General features: G+C 39.5%; 1 protein-coding gene across 1 annotated transcript in view; it reads right to left on the bottom strand.

Annotated features, from left to right (window-relative positions):
• LOC138017352 (cilia- and flagella-associated protein 337-like) overlaps nucleotides 1–20,000 on the bottom strand; it is a 70,081-nt gene that overhangs the window by 16,377 nt on the left and 33,704 nt on the right. The window contains exons 10-17 of the mRNA XM_068864457.1: nucleotides 14,882–15,012; nucleotides 11,831–11,904; nucleotides 3,613–3,731; nucleotides 2,770–2,837; nucleotides 2,553–2,617; nucleotides 1,939–2,022; nucleotides 1,062–1,199; nucleotides 278–382 (exon numbers count right to left, since the gene is read on the bottom strand). Of these exons, the coding sequence (XP_068720558.1) occupies nucleotides 278–382; nucleotides 1,062–1,199; nucleotides 1,939–2,022; nucleotides 2,553–2,617; nucleotides 2,770–2,837; nucleotides 3,613–3,731; nucleotides 11,831–11,904; nucleotides 14,882–15,012 (784 nt within the window). The remainder of the gene's footprint in view (nucleotides 1–277; nucleotides 383–1,061; nucleotides 1,200–1,938; nucleotides 2,023–2,552; nucleotides 2,618–2,769; nucleotides 2,838–3,612; nucleotides 3,732–11,830; nucleotides 11,905–14,881; nucleotides 15,013–20,000) is intronic.

Here is a 20,000-nt window from a genome sequence, read left to right as displayed (position 1 = left end):
TTGCTGGTTGATTAGCTAACGTGTCCTGGGGGGGGGGGGGGGGGGGGGAGCGTTTCTTGAAGTCGAAACTTTTCGGGATTATTTTCAGGGAAATGAAACGCTTGGTTTTTTTCAAGTTTATCGCTAATGAAATGTTGCAATTGTGGGTTCGATTTGCAGTCTCGGTCGTACCTATGACTTGAGTATATTGGATTGTTACTACAGCTTTCTTTTCTCATCAAGGGCACGTTCTCTGATTTGCAGCTGTCCCCAATCAGTTCCAAATAAATCGACATACCTGTTCGAACAAGTCGTTGTAGATGGCGGCACATATGGGTTTACAGTGACTGGAGATGTCTTTTTCCTCTGTAGGTTCTTCACGTTGACCTTCGATCACTGAGAGCTTACAACAAAATCAACCCCGGTAAGGTGTAATATAAACAATGTGATAAAAATGCCACACTATGTGGCCGGCTGTATATCTGTCGTGGATTATTTCACAGGCAACACTATTGCTGACTTTGATTCGAGAAAAATTATTTAGAACAATTCCCACCCATCAAACGAGTTTCTCAAGCTTGGGCTTGATTGTCCGGACGGGTCTCCGTCAACAACGACAAATATATATTAGTATATACCACACAAGTGAAAAGTGCTTTCCGTGCATTCTGATTGGCTAGCTCGGAGGTAAATGGCAAGTACTATTCATACGCCAAGTGCTTGGCAAACGGAGAAAAACAAAATGGCTTCCCGTTTGCTTCGGTTACCGAGGAGTAAGTTTTGCCAACTAAAACGCGCCTGATCTTTCAACTTGTGTGGTACACACTAAAACAATTATTCACCTTAGTGTCGTTGAAAGTGGTCGATGTTTACCTAGCCGCGAAGCGGCGAGTTCAAAATGCCAGGCAGCCAGACAGCCGGCATGTCACACAACTACTATTGAAAGTGCAGCTCCAAACACAAGCAATGCTCCTTGTTCAACAACACTTTAACAAGGATTTGCGCTCGGACGCCTTCCGTATCAAAAAAATTCAGATGACTTTGTTTAATAAAGAGGTAAATGACATCGACAGTTTCCTTACCTGATTGGTTCCCACGAAAATGCAGTTTGATTTGGAGCTGAAGTACAAACTTGAAATGAGATGGGGGCCAGGTAACAACGATCGGGCGGGAATAGTTTGCACACAACATAAATCGCGCATGTCCCAAATCTTGATGACCTGAGAAATAAGTAGAGACAACACAGGCCCCAGTTGTTCAAAAGGTGGATAACGCTATCCACCTGATAAATCACTATCCGTTGGATGGCGCAATTGGTTTTGCTATGACTTATATACTGGTTAGTGATTTAGAAACGTGTTATTAATGTGATAAGGCAAAAATAATTTAGAAAGTATCCGATAGATTTGCCCTTTTCTGAAGCCTTCAAACATTTTGGGTGCATTGACCTTGCTAAAGTTCCGTCTGTGAATTCACTAAAAGAAAAAGTGTGTGAAGGCGTGAAACTTACCAATTATTTTGATTTCCCTTCTCAGCTAGCGTTGTAGAAATAAAGGACTGTAATTTTAACAATCATGACTTTTCGGGCGAACTAAGTCCGTTTTTACAAAGTCCCAAACATTCGATCAGCTTTTTCTGAAAAGCCAGTATTTTGAATTTTCCAATACTAGGATAAATATTACCGAGTTTCGTGTCTTAAAATGGCCTTTTTTATGCGAGAAAAAGGGGTTTATAGCACCTGAATTGCGCTGAAAACATCGTATTTCGAGAAACCACATTCAAGTCACCCAAGAAAAGAGTACCAGGATATTGAATGTCTTAGAAACATCGTTTATCAGAAAACGGGGTCTTTTCATCCTGCTTTAGTTTCAGACATGGTCTGCTGAACATTACTGAATCGTGCTTACGCAAAAGAGGTGCGTTGGAAAGAGATGCCACGGTTCCTTTTTGTTTAGTTACCTTGTCTTGAGCAGCGCTAATGATTTCTCCTTTGTCGCTGTTCACAATAATATGTGTTACAGCTGAACTGTGTCCTTTCAGAGTCTGAAATAAATAATTCGGTTAGTTAACTGGAAGGCAGTATGGTCTAGGACTGTAAATAGGGCTCTGGATTTTTTAGCAATTTAAATTGCGCTCTAGTCACCAACGGAATGTCTTTTGTGGTTTTCTAATTACTAATTACCTAATTACCCCTCTCTTCAGCTGTGAGGTCTCTCTACCCTATTGTTTTGTTTGCTTTTTCTCTCTTTCAGTACACGTTCCTAAAGCCTTGAGCTTTAATTTCTGTCAATGTAGGTTTTTCTTGATGTAAAATGAAATTTCTTAATCGTTTTTAAGTAGTCGGCCATCTCCGGTCCGACTAAAACAAACAAAAACCTTGTCAACGCATCCAAAAGAGACTAACCGATAAAATGAGGGCTTGTTCGGTTGAATCTACCTTTCCCGTTGATAAAGCAATAGGTAAAACCATTGGTTGAAGGGAAGGGGGTATAGTAACCCAAATGAAACGACTCATGGAGAACGTCACGAAAATATTCATTTTGTATCGCCTTAAACAATCAAATAATACCCACCGATGTGGCTTTTGCTGTGACGTAAGGATTCCATAGCCGAACATAATGATCAACGCCACCAGTCACTATTGGACACAGTGAAAACGATGGATTAGAAAAAGAACTTCTCTGTGCTAGGCAGTTGGAATTATTCAGAACAAATGATTTTTGAGTGTTCTTAATTAATTCTCTGGCAACATTTTGCGTTACGGTTGTGAACATAATGGATTAACCCTACCGATAACATTCCATTCTTTGCAGTAGTCAAATGATGAGATGCCTTTGCGAATGCGAAAGACTGAGTTTCTGTAAAAGAAATTACGCGGTTCAGTTGATTTAATTAACTGTCTATGTTCCACTGCAATTGAATTAGTGGGGAAGGATTACAAGGGAATATATGAACCATTTGAGCTAGTCCACACAAGTCAGTGATAAACAACAGACAGGACGGCCACAAAATCTGGAATTCCATCCCCTACACTTCGCGAATAGTGTTATTATCAGCAAGGGTTATTAGACGGAGTTTACAGTTCATAGTCCTTATCAGAGAAAAAATTGGAAGTCAAACCATTTGCAGATTATATTACAAAGGCAGCACTTTCTCCTCGCTTATTTTAAGAACCCGTGTTGGTCCAGCCGGGCTTCGAACCCGCGACCTCCCGGCACGTGCTCCGATTCTCATCCAACTGAGTTAATCGGTCTGCGTTCAACAAGCAATCAAGGAAATTATTTACAAAGGAACCTGTTGTAGATTACATTTGTGAAGCAAAATTGAATTGTAGACTGCTGTAGCAAGTCAAAGGTGTAAATAAAAGTGGCCTTTCGTGTGTTTCAGATACATTTGAGGTTGCATTTGTCCAGATGCTGTCTATTATTTGGACTGCTAGACATCTTAAGCCTGCGGTCGTAGTCGTATGGCGGCGGTATAGGGGTTTATATGCGGAATAGGCATTCCTTCTCTATTTTCTTTATCACATGTCTCATGCATACTGGGATGACAAAGATTACGCGGCTATGTGTCATTTCATTACACAAAAAAAGTCATTTAGTTTTTTATGCCATCTCCGACACTAGTACTCACGTTTTCTTCCGATCCACATTTCCAAGATACATTGAGGTATTGCTTGCTGTAGCGCAAGAGATAAAGGACTGCAAGGATGGGTAATATTTCACTTTACGAACCCAGTCCTCATGAAGACCCTGAAATACAACAGAATAGTTCTAAAACCACAGTAAGCTTGTGGGTACTAGTTGTTTCTTGAGCGTAGGATATATGCAAATCTTGCCCTGCCCTGCAAACTGAAACACAGCAAAATGACCAAATCTAAGAGTAGGGTTTAGATCGTTACCGGCAATGTTAGCCCCCCACTTCCCCAAAAAAACCGGCCAAAACCAAGTGAAACCCCTCGCATAAAGTTCCCCGTATCAACCCACGTCATTACCAAGGCCACGAAATTAAACCCTGGCCTACCATATCACAGCACAACCTTCAATCGCATGATCAAGCCCCCTGGATCGGACCTATGATATGATGCCGCTAATTGCCATATAGGGAAACAACCTGCGATAAGAGGGTCCCTAGGTCACACCTCCGATGTTAAGCTCTGAATAAATACACTTTCATGTTTGTGGACAACGTGTGTTCACTTCGTGTGGAGTTTTCTTCGGTTGTTCCTGAGACGTGTGTCAACATTGAGAAATTGGTTAGCCCACTGGTTACGACTCAAATAACAGCGAACTAGCACTTAATCAACGTGCACAATGGCTTTAGGTTTGATACTAATGGCAACATACTTATAACGGCAGTAAGGTGTTGTTGACGAGAGTAATAAATTCCAACAGCCGTAAAGTACTCCAGTGCCGCCGGAATCGTGGCTCTATAGTTGCACAAAAAAGGGATTGGCCAGGTTATTGTTATTTGTTATTGTTATTTATTTATTTATTTGTTTGAGCAGGTTGAAGTTTTGGCAGCTATTCAGCTGATGTGGACCTGCTATACCCACCCACCCATATACACACAGAAGACAGCCACAACACCGGGAACTTCATCCCCTACTCTTCTCGAATAGTGTGTGGGTTATTTAACGTCCCACAGGGAACTAATGAACATGGAATTTATTTGTGAGACGGGACCTCCGGCTTATCGTCCTTATCCGAGAAGACTTGAAAGTCTAACCATTTGCGGATGTAACTACAAAGGCCACACTTTCTCCTCAGTTATTTAAAGACCCTGAGTGTTGGTCCGGCCAGAGTCGAACTCACGACCTCCCGCATGGCAGCCCGGTGCTCAACCAACTGAGCCACCGGTGCGCGGTCAAAACGCCTGCTAAACAACTTTATAAGTCATTCAGTTGCATGACTATTTTTTCCCTTTGTTGTCAGTTATCCACTTATAACCAAAGCGTAAGCAAGAGGCAAACAAGTCTTTTCTATGAACGATAATATATAGATTTAGCCAAGCCTAAAAACGGAGCTCCCGGGTAATTTATTCTTACTGCCTGCAGGGTTAGTGAAAATAAAAGGTCTCGAATTGTCCGCGTTTTGATGTTTCCGGTTACTGCTTTAATAATTAAATCATTTTCTTTGCTTTCTTCTGTAGAAAAATTCATTGCCTAACTAGTGAATTCCACGGTAAATTTTACGCTAAAAACCGATAGCGCATGAATCACGAAGCGATGAGTGCGACATCGGTTTTTCCAGTGAAACTAATCTTGCAATTCACCACTTTGGCAATAATTTTTTCTTGAACCGAATGAGTTTTAAAATAAATAAATAGACCCTCCTTGAGGGTACACTGGGTTGCCTGTGGTACGTTCACCGTACAAACATTGTGGGAGATTTTTTCTACGTTCAATTTTATTATTGTACTTTTGGTTGACAAATAAATCGCAAAATCGAAAGTGACATAGCCCAAATTCAGCGGGCGCCGAGATTAAGTTACCGCGGCATGTTTACTCGCCAAACAGTGAAGTGGAGCATCTGTGTCAAATGATGGCAAGATACCGAGTTTTCGTAAGTTTCTTTTTCTGTCAAGTGTTATAAATTTTGATGATAATTGAGCGAATTCAAAACAAAGATCACAATCGCCCAAACTCTGAGTGAGGTTGACCATTGTTTCTGCAAAGTCAAAAATTTACTCTCCAAGAGGAGGTTATTTATCACCAGGTAAAAATAGCAGCTACTTTATTATTCACCGGCGTCACAATTTTTCGCTGATTTTGGGGCTCATTTTCTTGAAACTCAAGCACGCTTCCAACAGACCTGTTTATTTTCGTGAAACCTTTCCTGCTTACAGAGAAATACTAGTCAAGTATCAAGTTTCAACCTTAAGCTCGAAAATTCAATACACAACATGATATTAAAATTCACAAAGGCAGAAAATATCACAGAATCCTTTTCCAGCGAAACATTTTATTGAAACAACATAAGATGCACTAAAACGCCATTCGCGTTGCAATGACTTTCGACGCCATTGCTGGTCAAGGAGACTAACAAACTCACGAGGCAGAATGTATATATTTATATTTAATTAAGTTAGCACAACAGAAAAACGCTAACCTCATTTTGACACGAAAATGCTTTATTATTGCCATAAAAACTATCCAGTTAAACTCGCATATTATAAAACATGATGAATTCATAAAGGCCACCTTTTCCAGAGAACAATTTTTTGAAACAAACAACATATTTGCTCTTAGAGGCGAAAACCTCTTCCTATTTCATTGCGTGCGAGAAGACAAGAAACTCAATCGTGTCAAATTACCATGTACTTCAGGTTCAAACCCTTTCCTGAAGAACCTTTTCCTTGAATAACAAGAAAATGCATTACTATTGCCATAAAAACTATCCAGTTAAGCTCGCATATCATAAAACATGATGAATTCATAAAGGCCACCTTTTCCAGCGAACAATTTTTTGAAACAAACAACATATTTGCTATTAGAGGCAAAAACCCCTTCCTATTTCATTACGTGCGTGAAGAGAAAAAAACTCAATCGTGTCAAATATGCGCAATATTACAACAGACTAAAATTTCAGGATCAAACCGTTTCCATGAAGAACCTTTTCCTTGAATAATGAAGCACAAAATAGACGACAAGCGTTCTTTCAAATAATTCTTGGCTGTCACATTTCCAATTTTTTTCTTACCTGAAGATTGTGCAGAGTTGATTACAGATCCACTTAAGGTGTTCGATTCGTTCTCTGTCTTTGTTGAACCCATAACTTACCAGAGAATTTTCCATTTGGCTTCAGTGTTCTACAGAACTTTCTACATAACAGCACACTTGGTAAAATCTTAGAAATGCAGCTCACTTTGATTTCGGCTCGACGGGCGACAGATTGTTGTCGAAGTCCATTACTCGTCGCTTTTAAGATTCCACCGCATGTCTTGTTCAGTATCCAAATGACTTGCCATTATTGAGCTTCATAAGGGTATATTTTGTTCAAAGATCCACTAAAACGCCATTCGCGTTACATGACTTTCGACGCCATTGCCGGTTAAGTTTATCATTCTACTGTGTCCACCAGAGAAATCTACGCATTTCCACTACCCTCTCTATCCTAAAAAAATACGTCCAGAAGGTTCTATGCACAAAGACACCACTTAGCAGGGGAGTGACAGGCAAGACTTTTACCGACACGGAAAAAAATAAAATAAATAAATAAAATAAAACAAACAAATGAAACGCAGATCCCGACTGGGTTTGCCATACTGGCAACCCAGTAACAAGCACACCCTCAGCGAGCGAATGGAAAAGGAAAAAAAGCCATTTCAAAGTCAACTGTCAACAATAGTCAGCGAATAGGAATCGTGCTAAAATTAGAAGCCATAAAAACAACTTTGTCAGTTCAAGGTCGAAGAAGAGTTTTACTGATGTACTTTATTCCACTTTATCTCTGAAAACAAGATCATTCACATTTTGATGTTTTTCATTGAAACACGCCAGGTTGGCTTGGAACAAGAATCGGCAAACTAAGGCAATGCACCAAGAAAGGGCGAACTGCTCCAACACTTAAATAACGTTTGGGTGCTTTAAACAAACTTCTGAAAACACAACCTAGTGAGATTTCTCCCTAATTTTACGAGAACTCATTGCGAATACGTGTTTATAACATAAGGGCAAAATTTTCTTGTCACTGTCGAGGCACAACGAAAACCAGTTGGGCAAACGGATTAAAAAAAGCACTTGTTCGCTCGCATTTTAGAGGAAAACAAACAAACCGATCAACTCTTTCTTTATGTCCAAAAGAAAACAGATTAATTCCAGTTGACAATAAAAATTCGATTCTCATTCCTGAACAAAGGAAGAACCGATTAAACCAACTTTTAAAAATACGCATCTACTTTAAATAACGCATCCGTAAAAATAACAAACGGTTTAGTGCCCAAGGAAGAATTTGTGTGCTAAGTATGAGCTATTACTGGTATTCTGTTTTGTCATTGTCGTTATCTTTCGCTCTCCTTTCGTTTCTGTTCTAGACATAGCTTCTCCAGGCATCTTGTAACCTTATCAGAGCTTCTAAAGATATGCCAAAAATTGCAATACAGAGAAAAAAACCAGCTCTAGGCAAATTAAAAATAAACACTCAGCTTTAAGTTTACATCCCGCCGATGCTTGACTTGAATAACTGCGTAGCCACCAGTGGGGACCACAGATATCATGATACGTCAAACTGGATTGAAATCAGCGAAAGATGCAGAAAGAAAACATCTTTCAAACCGTTTTTCACCTGAACACGAAAAGCGTTGACTGTGTAAAATTTTCGCTCATATGTAGTATGGCCGTGTAGCCGCGTCCAGCCACAGAAAGCGCGCGAAAAATGAAGCCTCGCTTATGTTCAGGTGAGTTAACCAGGGTTGAGCCTGCAATCCAATCGAAAACCAGTACCTGGGCAGCGGTCAACTTTAAAAAAAAAACAGCTGACCTCGGTGAGCTCTAAGCTTTAATCCGCGATATGGGCACGTGATACTGGTCAGCGGAAACCTTGTTTTGACAGGTGTCAATTAATCAAAAGATGGATGTCCAATATCAAAGATGTATGCTGTAAACTAGCATGATACTCATAAAAATTCTTTGACTTGGGCCATTTTAGTTTCAATAGGAATAAAACGCAAACAGCGGTTACAAACATTTTGCTTGAAATGCATAACTTTTATAAACTTAACGTTTCGTATGTTACAACATACATCATCAGAAGTGATTATTATTCAGTTACAGATAAATTTAAATTCAAAAACACAACTGTACAGACTGGGAACTAACGAAATTGATTGACATAAAACGACAAGAATATGCTAATAATAGAAATAAAGTTTCTCACTGTCAACGTTTTCATTTAAGGTTGGCTTTAGATCGCGGATCAACAGAGACTCTTTAATTTTACAATGCATCTCTGATCGACCAGTTGCTAATATTTCAAAATGATCCCACTTAATTCTATGGTTGGTTAAGAAAACATGATCAGCAATTGCAGATTTGTGACAATTTGTAGGTAGGGCTTAAAAATGTTCTGTTTTTCTGTCACGTAATCGGCGTTTCGTTTTCCCTATGCAGAAATCATTGCAATCCCAGCAGTTTGCTCTGTACACCACTTTTGACCTGAAGGAAGGAGCTAGTCTATCTTTGTAAGGGAAAAGACTTGATTCTTCGGGTGTTCTGAAAAACTATTGTGACGTTGAAAATACCATAGCATTTGTTTATACAAGACTGTTTTGTGAGGTGTTTGCTGTGATAACCTAAGAAAGGTAGAACTATAAGAACTTCTTTTTTCTTAACTGTTTGTACAGGAAATTTTGGCTTATTTTGATGTTCCTCAATGACATCATTCATATGATATTTAAAAGTTCCCATAGGGTAGCCATTAAGTAACAAAATCCTCTTGAGGTCATCTAGGGCAAACTGTAACAATCGGGGTGACGAACAAATTCTAATGCAGCGATAAGCCAAAGTGCGGACTAACTAATAATCACTTCTGATGATGTATGTTGTAACATACGAAACGTTAAGTTTATAAAAGTTATACATTTCAAGCAAATGTTTGTAACCGCTGTTTGCGTTTTATTCCTTTAGCATGATACTGGTCACATTGGCATACATGGAGGGGTGGACGTACAGACGGACGGACGTACGTGTATGTACGGACGGTTGATGACGTCATGGCTAAAAAACCAAGATTTCTCACATCGATGGGTTACCATATTTTCTTAACAATGGAGCTCCGCGCGCGCGCCTTCGGCGCGTGCCAGCTCCGCTCATTGCGTCTTTATTTTAATTGGATACGCTTTGATACCAAGATTATGCCACGGTCGACGTCAAAGTTACTAGTATTTGTTATTGATAGGTTCGAAGGCGAGAAGCTCAGAACTCTTGTGTCCAGAAAAAGATTTCAAACGGCAAGAGTTCAAAATTAAATCACTAGGAGTTTGGCTTTCAATAGAGCCTGAACTAACTATGATTCTGAATTTCGAAGAAAAAACCGAAAAAGGTCCAGGACGTACTTAAAAACAGGTAGTATCGAAGATTAAGCCTACTTGGAAAAATCACTATATTAAAAAGCCAAGTCGCCTCTAGCTGGTTAATGTCTTTTCTCCTTTGCAAAGAAACCACCAAGCTATCAAAATTTGAACGAAGCTTTCTATCATTTCCTATGGGACGGGAAACCCGATAAGATTAAAAGAAACGTTATAATTAACGAGTACAGGAATGGTGGGCTTAAAATGATTGATCTTTTCTCATTCAATAAATCTTTAAAAACTATCTGGATCAAAAAATATCTTGATAAAACAAACATGGGAAAACTCTTTTTTGACCTAGAACTCGGCAAATACGGGGGGGGGGGGGGGGAATGGGAAGGGAAGGAAGCTGTGTTTTTGGGTAATCTAGATAAAAAAGACACGAAAAACCACTTCCAAACTTCTGATATATTTGTTGAACGAAATACTGCTGATTTGGGCCGAGGTAAATTTTAACAACAACATCTCTTCCTTACAGCATTATAAAACACAGCGTCTTTGGAATAATTCTTTGATAAGAATTGACCGCAAACCTGTATATTTTCGAGAATGGCTGGCAAAAGGAATTTTGGCAGTCAAGTCTCTTATAAAAGAGGAGACCTGTTTTCTCTCTTATACAGAGTTTTTAAACAAAAGTTGCCCACTTGCTTTTAGTGGGATTAATGCAACGTTTAAGACAATAAGGAAGAGATTCAAGGAAAATACCGATAGTCTGGAGACTTTCGAGGTTGAATCTTTCACTAAAGCTTTCCAAAAAACGAAGAAACCAGCAATTTATAAACGTATAGAATCTCGTTGCAACAAAGAGTGAAAAACCGACAGCATCCCAAACAAAATGGTACAGAGATTGCGACCTTGATGAGGAAGAAATGGACTGGAAAAAAACATTTCAGCTCGCAAGAACATGCACAAAAAGTACCAAAATTATTATTTTCCAACTTAAATTTCTCCATAGACGTCTGTCTACAAACTCCTTTTTATATAAGATTGCTGTTAAAGATAATGATCTTTGCACCTTTTGCAAGGAAGAAACAGACACTTTGCTTCACCTTTTCTGGCAATGCAAAGAGACCTCTCATTTCTGGGGAACCTTTTTTCATGGCTGCAATTATGCTCTTTAATTCAGAAGGGAAATCATCTTGCCATGACCACTGCTTTGGGACTGAAACCAGATAGTTCAAATACAAAACTGCAAATCAACTTCTGTCTCATGAGCAGATTTTATACTTGGAAGTGTAAGTTTAGAGATGAAATTCCCAACCTTCCACAATTTTTGCGCCTTTTGAAAAAAAAGCTTATGAAATCGAAACAAATGAGCTCAACCTTCAAAAAATGGAAACCTCTCCTTGGCCACTTTTAAGAATAAAGAGAGCAAAAATTTGCAAAACTCAAATCGCGTGACCTTGTAAGGGATATTACCAACATGGTGACCTATTTATGCTTGTCCAAATATGTAATTAGATTTTGCTGTGTATTTCAATAATAATATGTAATAGTGTGCAATAAAAACAGATAATTGTAAACAACGTAAGAAGCGTATGTTAATATGGCATATCAATGTAATTCAACCTTTTAATTAACTCAAAGCTGCAAGTAGTGTACTGTAAATTTGTTGTATGTAACGCTTAGATTGTATTTCAGCATGTAGATTGTAATGTGTAGTTTCGTTGTTTAATTTAAATTAATTAATTATAAATATATAAAAATATACATGTAAAAAAAGTTACTAGTATTTAGGAAGTTCTTTTAAGGACTATTGAAATCAGAACGGTTTTGTGCTTACCTTGAACTGAAAAAGCTTAATATGAGAATGCTTTCCTTGTTGTAGCTCCGACAAAGTAACCCGTCTGAAGGAGACTGAAACACATACGATGAAAGGCAACTATGATTTGGACTTAAGGGTGACATATCTTGATAAAGTAAGGGAAGGACGTTTGTTGGTGAATGACCACTGACATTTCGATAACCTCAACGAAAGTCATTATCTTGGGGCGCTTTCCTTTTGTCAGAACTGGCCGGTCAGATAATTATTTGCAAAGAAAATGCAACAATTTGAGGGAACACTTGCATCATAATCCTTCGCATTCTTCTGGAGGAGTATATATCATCTCCGAAGTGTGTTAATTTGAATTCGTTGTAGAGTTAGTCCTTCCAAATGCCCGGTCTGACCGGTCAGTTCTGTCAAATGGAAAGCGCCCTTGGTTAACTTGACTCTGACTTGATTCTGAAGTCAGTGACTTCAGGTTATTGGATTGTCCTCCAGACGATCAACCTTCATTAAGTCATAGTGTTATCGGAATTTCACCATTGACATTGAACGGAAATCGAAACTGACGAGCTTTCCATTTCACGTGCGTTTACTTTGTCATATTTATATGTAAGTGCCTTCACTACTATAAAATTGAAGGAGAGTAAAGATAAAACCTTGCTGTACTTTACGAGTTGTTGTCAATCGCTCCTAAACGTTCGAGCTAGAACTACTGCACCAGTTTTAATTCTGAAACACCTCCGCATAAAACTTCAGATGTTACACGCTTAGATTCTGGATGATCATATCGAATTAAAATATTAGACATACGGTTTTATGCCCTTAGTTTAGCATCGAGAAAAAAAGAGGGAGTCCGCTTGGTCACAGATCCAAAAGAACATTTTTTTCAGTTTTAAATCGGCAGTCACTTTAATCCACCTCTCATTTGGATAATTTATACAATGACAATAAATTTGACCTATGAGTTTTGATCTGTGAACAAAAATGCCATCACCAAAGACCTCTACCAACAGAAATTGGCCAAAGTAAAGGCTTTCTGTAGTCTCTTGCTTGTTAATTATTTCCCGAAAAAGTAATTGCCTGTGTTAAATTTTTCTTTTAATCATAAAAATTACAATTTCCTCGACGGTGATTGGTTTAAAAAACTCCTATTTTCCACTAATTCACTCGCCAAGTTGTTATCGGACAGTTCAATAACTAAAGCCAATCACATTAATACTTGTAGTTTAAATCAACCAATCACAACCATGGTTTTGATCACCATAGAAACCCTAATTGGGGCTTTCTTTCAGAGCGACATCAAACAATTTGCGCCTCCTTTGTCAGTATTTAAATGCAAATTTTCCCTTGCTGTCATAACCTGGCTCTTCTTCTTTTCTCGGAAATTGTGTTACTTATGATTAATTGGTAAGAGGAATTTGTGTCGTCCAATTTGGTCTGTAAAATCATACTCGTGATAAACAAATCGGACTCCCGCGCATTTTATTATGACTAGCAGGACGCGAAATTGGGCCTTCCTGTTCGCCAATGCGACTAAAGGTCGGCACACACGAGGGGACTAGTCCCTGCGACTAGTCCCTGCAAATAGTCCCTGCAGCTAGTCCCCTGAAGAGTTTACACGAGGGGACTGGTCGCAGGGTGGTCCCTAGTACTGGTTGTCCCTAGTAATGTTTACACGCGGAGACCAATTGCACAGGAAAGTAGCAAGAACTGGGGTCAAATGGTATCATTCTTTCACTTTGCAGCTTTCTTAAGAAACCAAAATTATTATTAAAAATAGCAATGCAGCATTACAATAAATAAGCTCAGTACAAACCGCACATTGTTCAGCGAAATAATTCAGTGTTTGAATTGTTTCCAATTCAGTTTGGATGTGAGCGGAAAATAAGTTGAAGCGCTTTGATATCGATCAGATGCAGTCAATATAGAAGGGGGGGAAATTCGATCAAGATTTCCAGTACTCATTTACATTATTTCAAAACTGGTTTAATCGTCTTCCTCGCGATCCACCATCTTGAAACAGAGTTCGTAAGGAATTGTGGGAGCTTGTGGTTGATCTGTGATTGGTTCATTTTAATTTGGTCGCAGGGACTTGTCCCACGAACATTTCACAAGAGGCATTTTGAGGAACAAGTCGCAGGCACTTGTTCCAATAATTCAAACCAGTTTGAGTTCGTGGGACTAGTCGCAGGGACCAAATCTTGGTCCCTGGAATAGATTTTGTGGCAAAAACGGCTAGTTCACACAACGGGACTTGTCCCCGCGACTCGTTGCAGGGACTAGTCGCAGGGACTAGTCCCCTCGTGTGTGCCGACCTTAGAAATTGAGTACTGGCGACCAGAATTTCACAACTGGTCGCCAGTGGGCGACCTACTATTAAGTTCAGAGCCGTTTGCCAACAAGTGTCTTACTTTTTATCCTGCCGATGTTTTTGAAATAAAAATGAAAGGAGTTTTCCCGTTAACTACCTCCATAACGTCACAAGTCGGCACGTTTTTTTATTTTGGCGGTTGCTCATAAAATACGTATTGCGGGCGAAAAAACAACGACTCAATAAAGAGATTCAGGGGACTGGTGTGAGGAATGTAGCAAGGTAACAACATGGTGGCTCGTGTGCGACAGAACGTGACTGGTGTTTCCGTGGCTAAAATTTTCAACAAACTAAGGGACAGATGGATTTCCTTATTAAAATAATGCTTGACACATACACAAGACCGCGCGGTCGTTGCTTTCTGGTATCCAAAAAAAAGTTCGTAACGTGTTTTTTCAGGCGAAAATTTTTGGCGACCGCAATTTGCCATCTGGCCACTGATAATTTTTATCTAGTCGCCGGTTGGAGCCCATATAAAAGAGTTATTTTCGGACCCTGACTCCAGTGATTACAGACCGAATTGGACTCCACTCAATCCAATTACCATTACGAATTGAACTCCACTTATAGTGCTATTACCATTATTAATCGAAAAGAAACACGAAAGTCTTTTATTAACTGACAAAATGGAAAAAGAAGTATCTCTTTATACTTATCAAATACTCTTACTCAGTGTTCAAGTTTATGATTTTTACCTGATGGAATCTGCTGTCCAATGTTAAGATCAATCAAAGATCCTGTCGTTGCAGAGAACTTTAAACAATATACAGATCCTCCAGAATCGCCAAATAGCAGAGTTCCTTCATTCAACTTAGCGGAACAGTACCTGCGTCATTTCGTTTTGAAAAAAGTTAAGGCTTTAGATGCAAGGATAACGTTAAGGAAAACAAAACGTCTTAAGGTGGCTAAAACCAGTTTTTCAAGAGACCTTGTTAAAAGAAGAAAATTTGGTTTTATCAAACATGTTGATAAAGGTCGAATTACCACCGTGAATGATTTGGAAAGCTGACGTTTCGAGCGTTAGCCCTTCGTCAGAGCGAATCGAGGAATTGTGGGTGTTGTTGGTTTTTATGTGGGTATGTGGGTGTGGAGAAGCTTTGCCATTGATGGAAATATGGTAACATGAATTTGTGAATAAATTAATGGAATGAGAGGCGTTCATTGGTTCCGTGAGGATAGAGTTTACCTTGTTGAAAGATGAATTTTTGGTCCAGATTCTTGCGGCTTTCTGTAAGGATAGGCCGCAAATTGTCATGTTGTGGTGGGAGTGATTACGAAGATTAAAATGGTGCGCAAATGGTTTTGATGCATCTGTGTCGTTTTTTTCTACATTTCGTAGGTGTTCGCGAGAGAGGTCCGCTAACCTTCTTCCTGTTTCGCCAAGGTAGGCCTTCGTACATAGTGTGCCGGTTATGCAATAGATGAAATTTGCGGAGATGCATGAAAAGTGGTGAGTAATTTTTACGGATCAATTTGGTCCTGAGATCTTAACCATGTCAGAAATAAAAGGACAAGTTTTGCATCGTGTGCGTGTACATTTGAACGTTCCCGGTTGGTTGTCAGATTTGAATGCGCTCCTAACTAGAAAGTTACCTATGTTGTCGTCGCGTTTGAATGAAATAAGTGGTGGTATATGAAATATGTGTTTAGTTTGCGGAGAATTTTGAAGTTCTTGAGAATGACATTTTTGACTGCAAGGTTTTGTGGATGGTAGGTGAGGGTGAATGGAATTCTGTTGGTTTCTTTGTTCTGTGACGTTTGTACGGTAGTTTCTCGGTCTCGGTTGCCTGTGGTGACAGCGGACAACACGTTTGATAAAACCAAATTTTCCTGTTTCATTCTCCCACCGAGACAACACCACAGTTTCTTTATAAACTCGAAACAAGCGTCATGCCAAGCGTCGACTCCGTCAACTCCGTTGGCTCGGTCATATACGTCGCATGGAGGACGACCGTATACCAAATTACCTCTGGCTTCAGGATGCCGCCCAATAGGTCGGCCAGCACTTCGTTTCAAAGATGTCTAGAAGCATAACCTGAAACTTACAGGCATTGACACAGAAAGCTGGGAGACGCTTGCACTTGATCGCGATGACTGGCGCCACGCTGTCAGTAGTGGGGTCAAGAGGGGCGAAGAGAAGAGGATCTTATAGCTGAAGGAAAGGAGACAAAGGAGGAAAGCGAGGCAGGACAACGCAGCGGACACCCTGCACTCTGAACTTGTATGTGTCCGCTGCGGCAGAGACTGCCATGCAAGGATCGGGCTGCTGAGCCATGTTATAGCCTTTTTCGCTTAGTTTCGTGACTCTAGGACTTCGAATTCTGTCACGCGGACTGTCACGTTTTTGAACATGTGATTTTGTGTATGATTATTATATTTCGGGCGTTTTCGAACTCCGCATGTATTTAGCTAGATTTTTCAGATATTCGTTGGAATTTGAGGTCCATTAAAAGAGAAGACAAAAAATCTATCACAAGCCATTCCCAATGACTACATTGTCTCTCTCGAGAGAAGGATGCCTACAATTATTAGAAGGATTGACACTACAACACTTTATCACGTAACAGCAATGTTATAGTACCATGTGAAACATCAATTATTGCTGAACAAGATGAAGTCATTTTTGTGACGTAATAAATTACCATGGCAACAGGAAAGCCTTGCAAAAACACCCTATATTTTGGTTTTAGTTGCTCATATCTGAAAATGATCTCGGTGACCCGCCCAATTTGTTATTGCACAAAAGTGATCAGCAGGCCAAGATGACACTCTCTGCAAAGTTTTCAAAACATTCTGTGAAGCGGATGGGTAACACATTATATATGGAGTCCGTCCACTTCCCCTGCGTTACTAGACTAACGGGATCTAACCTGACACAATATACCGCCATCCCGTGTGCGATTCGGCATTGATATTTGAGTTTCATATCATTTTTTCTTGGAAGTGTAAACAAAGTTACACTTCATGTAATTTTGCTAATTGATGTTTTGATTTAGGCTGAACCTTTCTGCACACAAACTTTTATGGCCGGTGACGATAAATTATCTATACATAGAGATTACTTCATGGAAAATGCGCTCGTACGATTTTTATTCACGATTTGAGTAGTATCAGAAAACGCACTCGTTCGCTGTGCTCACTCGTTCGTTTTCTGACACGAAACAACGAGTGAATAAAAATCGTACAAAGCATTTTCCATGCTGTAATGTGATTATTTCATAGGTACTGAGGCTTTTTTCGGAGTAGTGGTTGATTGACAAATTTATTTCGCACAAATGGAGTGGGGCGATGAAAGCAATAAAGCCTAGTTCCCACTAGCGACATAACGATCATAATCATAATCATAAGCACGAACATAACGCTGTTATGTCGCTTATGTCTTGGTGGGAACGTCCAGAAACATAATCATAGGCTCCCTTATGATCAACCTAATCATAATCGTAAAAAAATGATCGACCATTTTCTTATGATTATGATTATGGCTTTGACTATGACTATGTCATAACGACATAATGAGAAACATAATGACGCAACGGGGTCATTGTGTTTTGGCCAATTAAAGTCTAGGACCACTTTCGGGTCGGTTCATTTTCAAGATGGCAGGCAGCTTCGAGGAAAAGCTTTACGTTTTTAGAGCGGCCGTCCCCACTAGAACATAAGAAGCTTATGTTTATGTTTATGATTATGATTATGCTCATGATCCTTTTGTCGCCAGTGGGAACTAAGCTTAAACAATGCTTTAAAATGGCGAAACCGACAATTAATTAAATAAAATTTACAACACTTACTGTGATTCAGATATTCCAAAGTAGTCCAACGTGGAGAGTATTTTTAGTTCAGCTACACGGGCTTTGGGTTTATTTTCCTTTCGTAGCTTCTTTGCTTGTTTTTGTTTGGACTAAAGAACCACTCTGGTTTTCTCAAATCTGTCAAATACCAGGTCGTTTGTTATGCTTGCGGAATAGCCCTTTTTCTTCAGTCGTCTTTCCAAGCTAGCCACTACACTTCGAAGGAAAGTCGGCTCGTATTCATTGACGTCTTTAGTGCGAACGGAGATGATAAATTGGTTGATGTATTCAGTATTCATTCAGCTCAACCGCTGGAAGAACTTCCATTTTCCTGTCTTCGACCTTCGTTTTCAAAATTCGTTCAAGCAATCGTACACCTCATTCAGTTTTATGAGCGGCATTTCTGTTTTCTTTTTCTAAAATAAATTCCTCAACTGAGCAAACAAAAGCAAACCTTCCTTCGGCCATTTTTCAAAGCGCGCGGTTTTTGTGCAACAGCTTTCAGATGACGTTCCATTCGATACGTTCATTCATCGCTATTGAAATTTCGTCGTTCGCGTTGCTGATTGGACGAACGATATTTCTTCACAGTGAAATTTTGTCATTCGTGTTCCTCATTGGCTACATTTAGAATCAGTACCAATTCACTATGATTTTCGTGGATAAATCTCAGTAACTATGAAATAAATATTGGCTTGAAATGTTCACATGGAAATTCCCAGCATTCGTACAAAGATCCAAGCTGGAAAGTTCGAGATCTTGGCAAACTGTACAAGCTTGGCAATTCTAGATCTGGAAATCGTGCAAGCCAGCCAGTCAACCGAGCCGAAGTTTCATCGCCGAACAGTCATTAGGAGTCGATACTTTTGGAGTATGGAATAATGTTACTTACTTATCTCTTTCATGTATTTACTCCTTTAAGCTCGTCGAAACCCGTGGACAATAGAACCACTAACTGGATAAAATGTAATCATCATAATATTTTCCCTTACCAGTAATCCATAGTCAGCACACAATAATCCAGGCTACAGATCACTAACTGTTTGTCAAAACTGTTCGCTGAGCAGTCATAAAATGCTACAATTGAAAATAAGACCAAACATTTGCGTGGGTTTAAGTAGGGAGCAGCGATGGCGCAGTGGTGACGGCACTCGCCTCACCACAATGTGGCCCGGGTTTGATTCCCAGAAGGTACGTCATATCTAGGTTGAGTTTGTTGGTTCTCAACATTACTTCGAGAGGTTTTTCTCCTGGTACGCCTGTTTTTCCTTCTCCTCAAAAACCAACCTTTGATTTGATTTGATTTGATTCGTGTACAGTTCCCCCGATAAGTAGCTCTTCAACGCGAAATACACTTGACTCTTACATAAATAAATAAAGTTCATTAAAACCATAGTTTTTCAATAGCTTCTGAAAACTGCCACAAATTTCTCGCCACTTAGAAGAAATTTAGCCTAGTCTAAGCGATAAGCGGGTTCTCTATCGATTTTTGTTGAAAAATCGCTTATTATTCCTTTTCCCTATCTTTGAAAGAAGATCAAAGAAGACTCTGCTCCAAAGTGAAATGTAAAGCATGAAAGCGGGCTAAAATGCACCAAAGCACCGTACCAATGCTAAGAATGGTGATAAATCAAGCTGGAATACATACCAATCTCTCTGTCTGCTGATGACAAAGCAAACTTCTTGGCATTCGGTAACACCACACAATCTGTGATCCATACATTCTTGCTGGCCTTTCCTTCATTACCCAACTGAAAAGTGCAACATTATCATTCTGGTTATATGGAGGAATATTTATATCCAGGAGTTATTTCTTATTTTAAAGCGTCTGCAGATAGGTGTTGAGGGGGGAGTCTCGCTTTCAAATGCTAAAAGGAAATTCAATCCTTAGTCCCTCAGGTAAACAGAGCAAACAGATTTACCTCTAAACAGATGTATTGTCTTAGCTACTTGAGTCAAGACAGCAAAATGGATTGTTCTAACCATTAACCATTTTATACTAAAGGCGCAAAAGTTCGTCCAAGCG

Source organism: Montipora capricornis, chromosome 9 (assembly GCF_036669925.1).
Source record: "Montipora capricornis isolate CH-2021 chromosome 9, ASM3666992v2, whole genome shotgun sequence".
In the NCBI taxonomy this organism is placed as follows: domain Eukaryota; kingdom Metazoa; phylum Cnidaria; class Anthozoa; order Scleractinia; family Acroporidae; genus Montipora; species Montipora capricornis.
The sequence above is the reverse complement of the archived record's forward strand: the minus strand, read 5'-3'. Positions and strand labels throughout refer to the sequence as shown.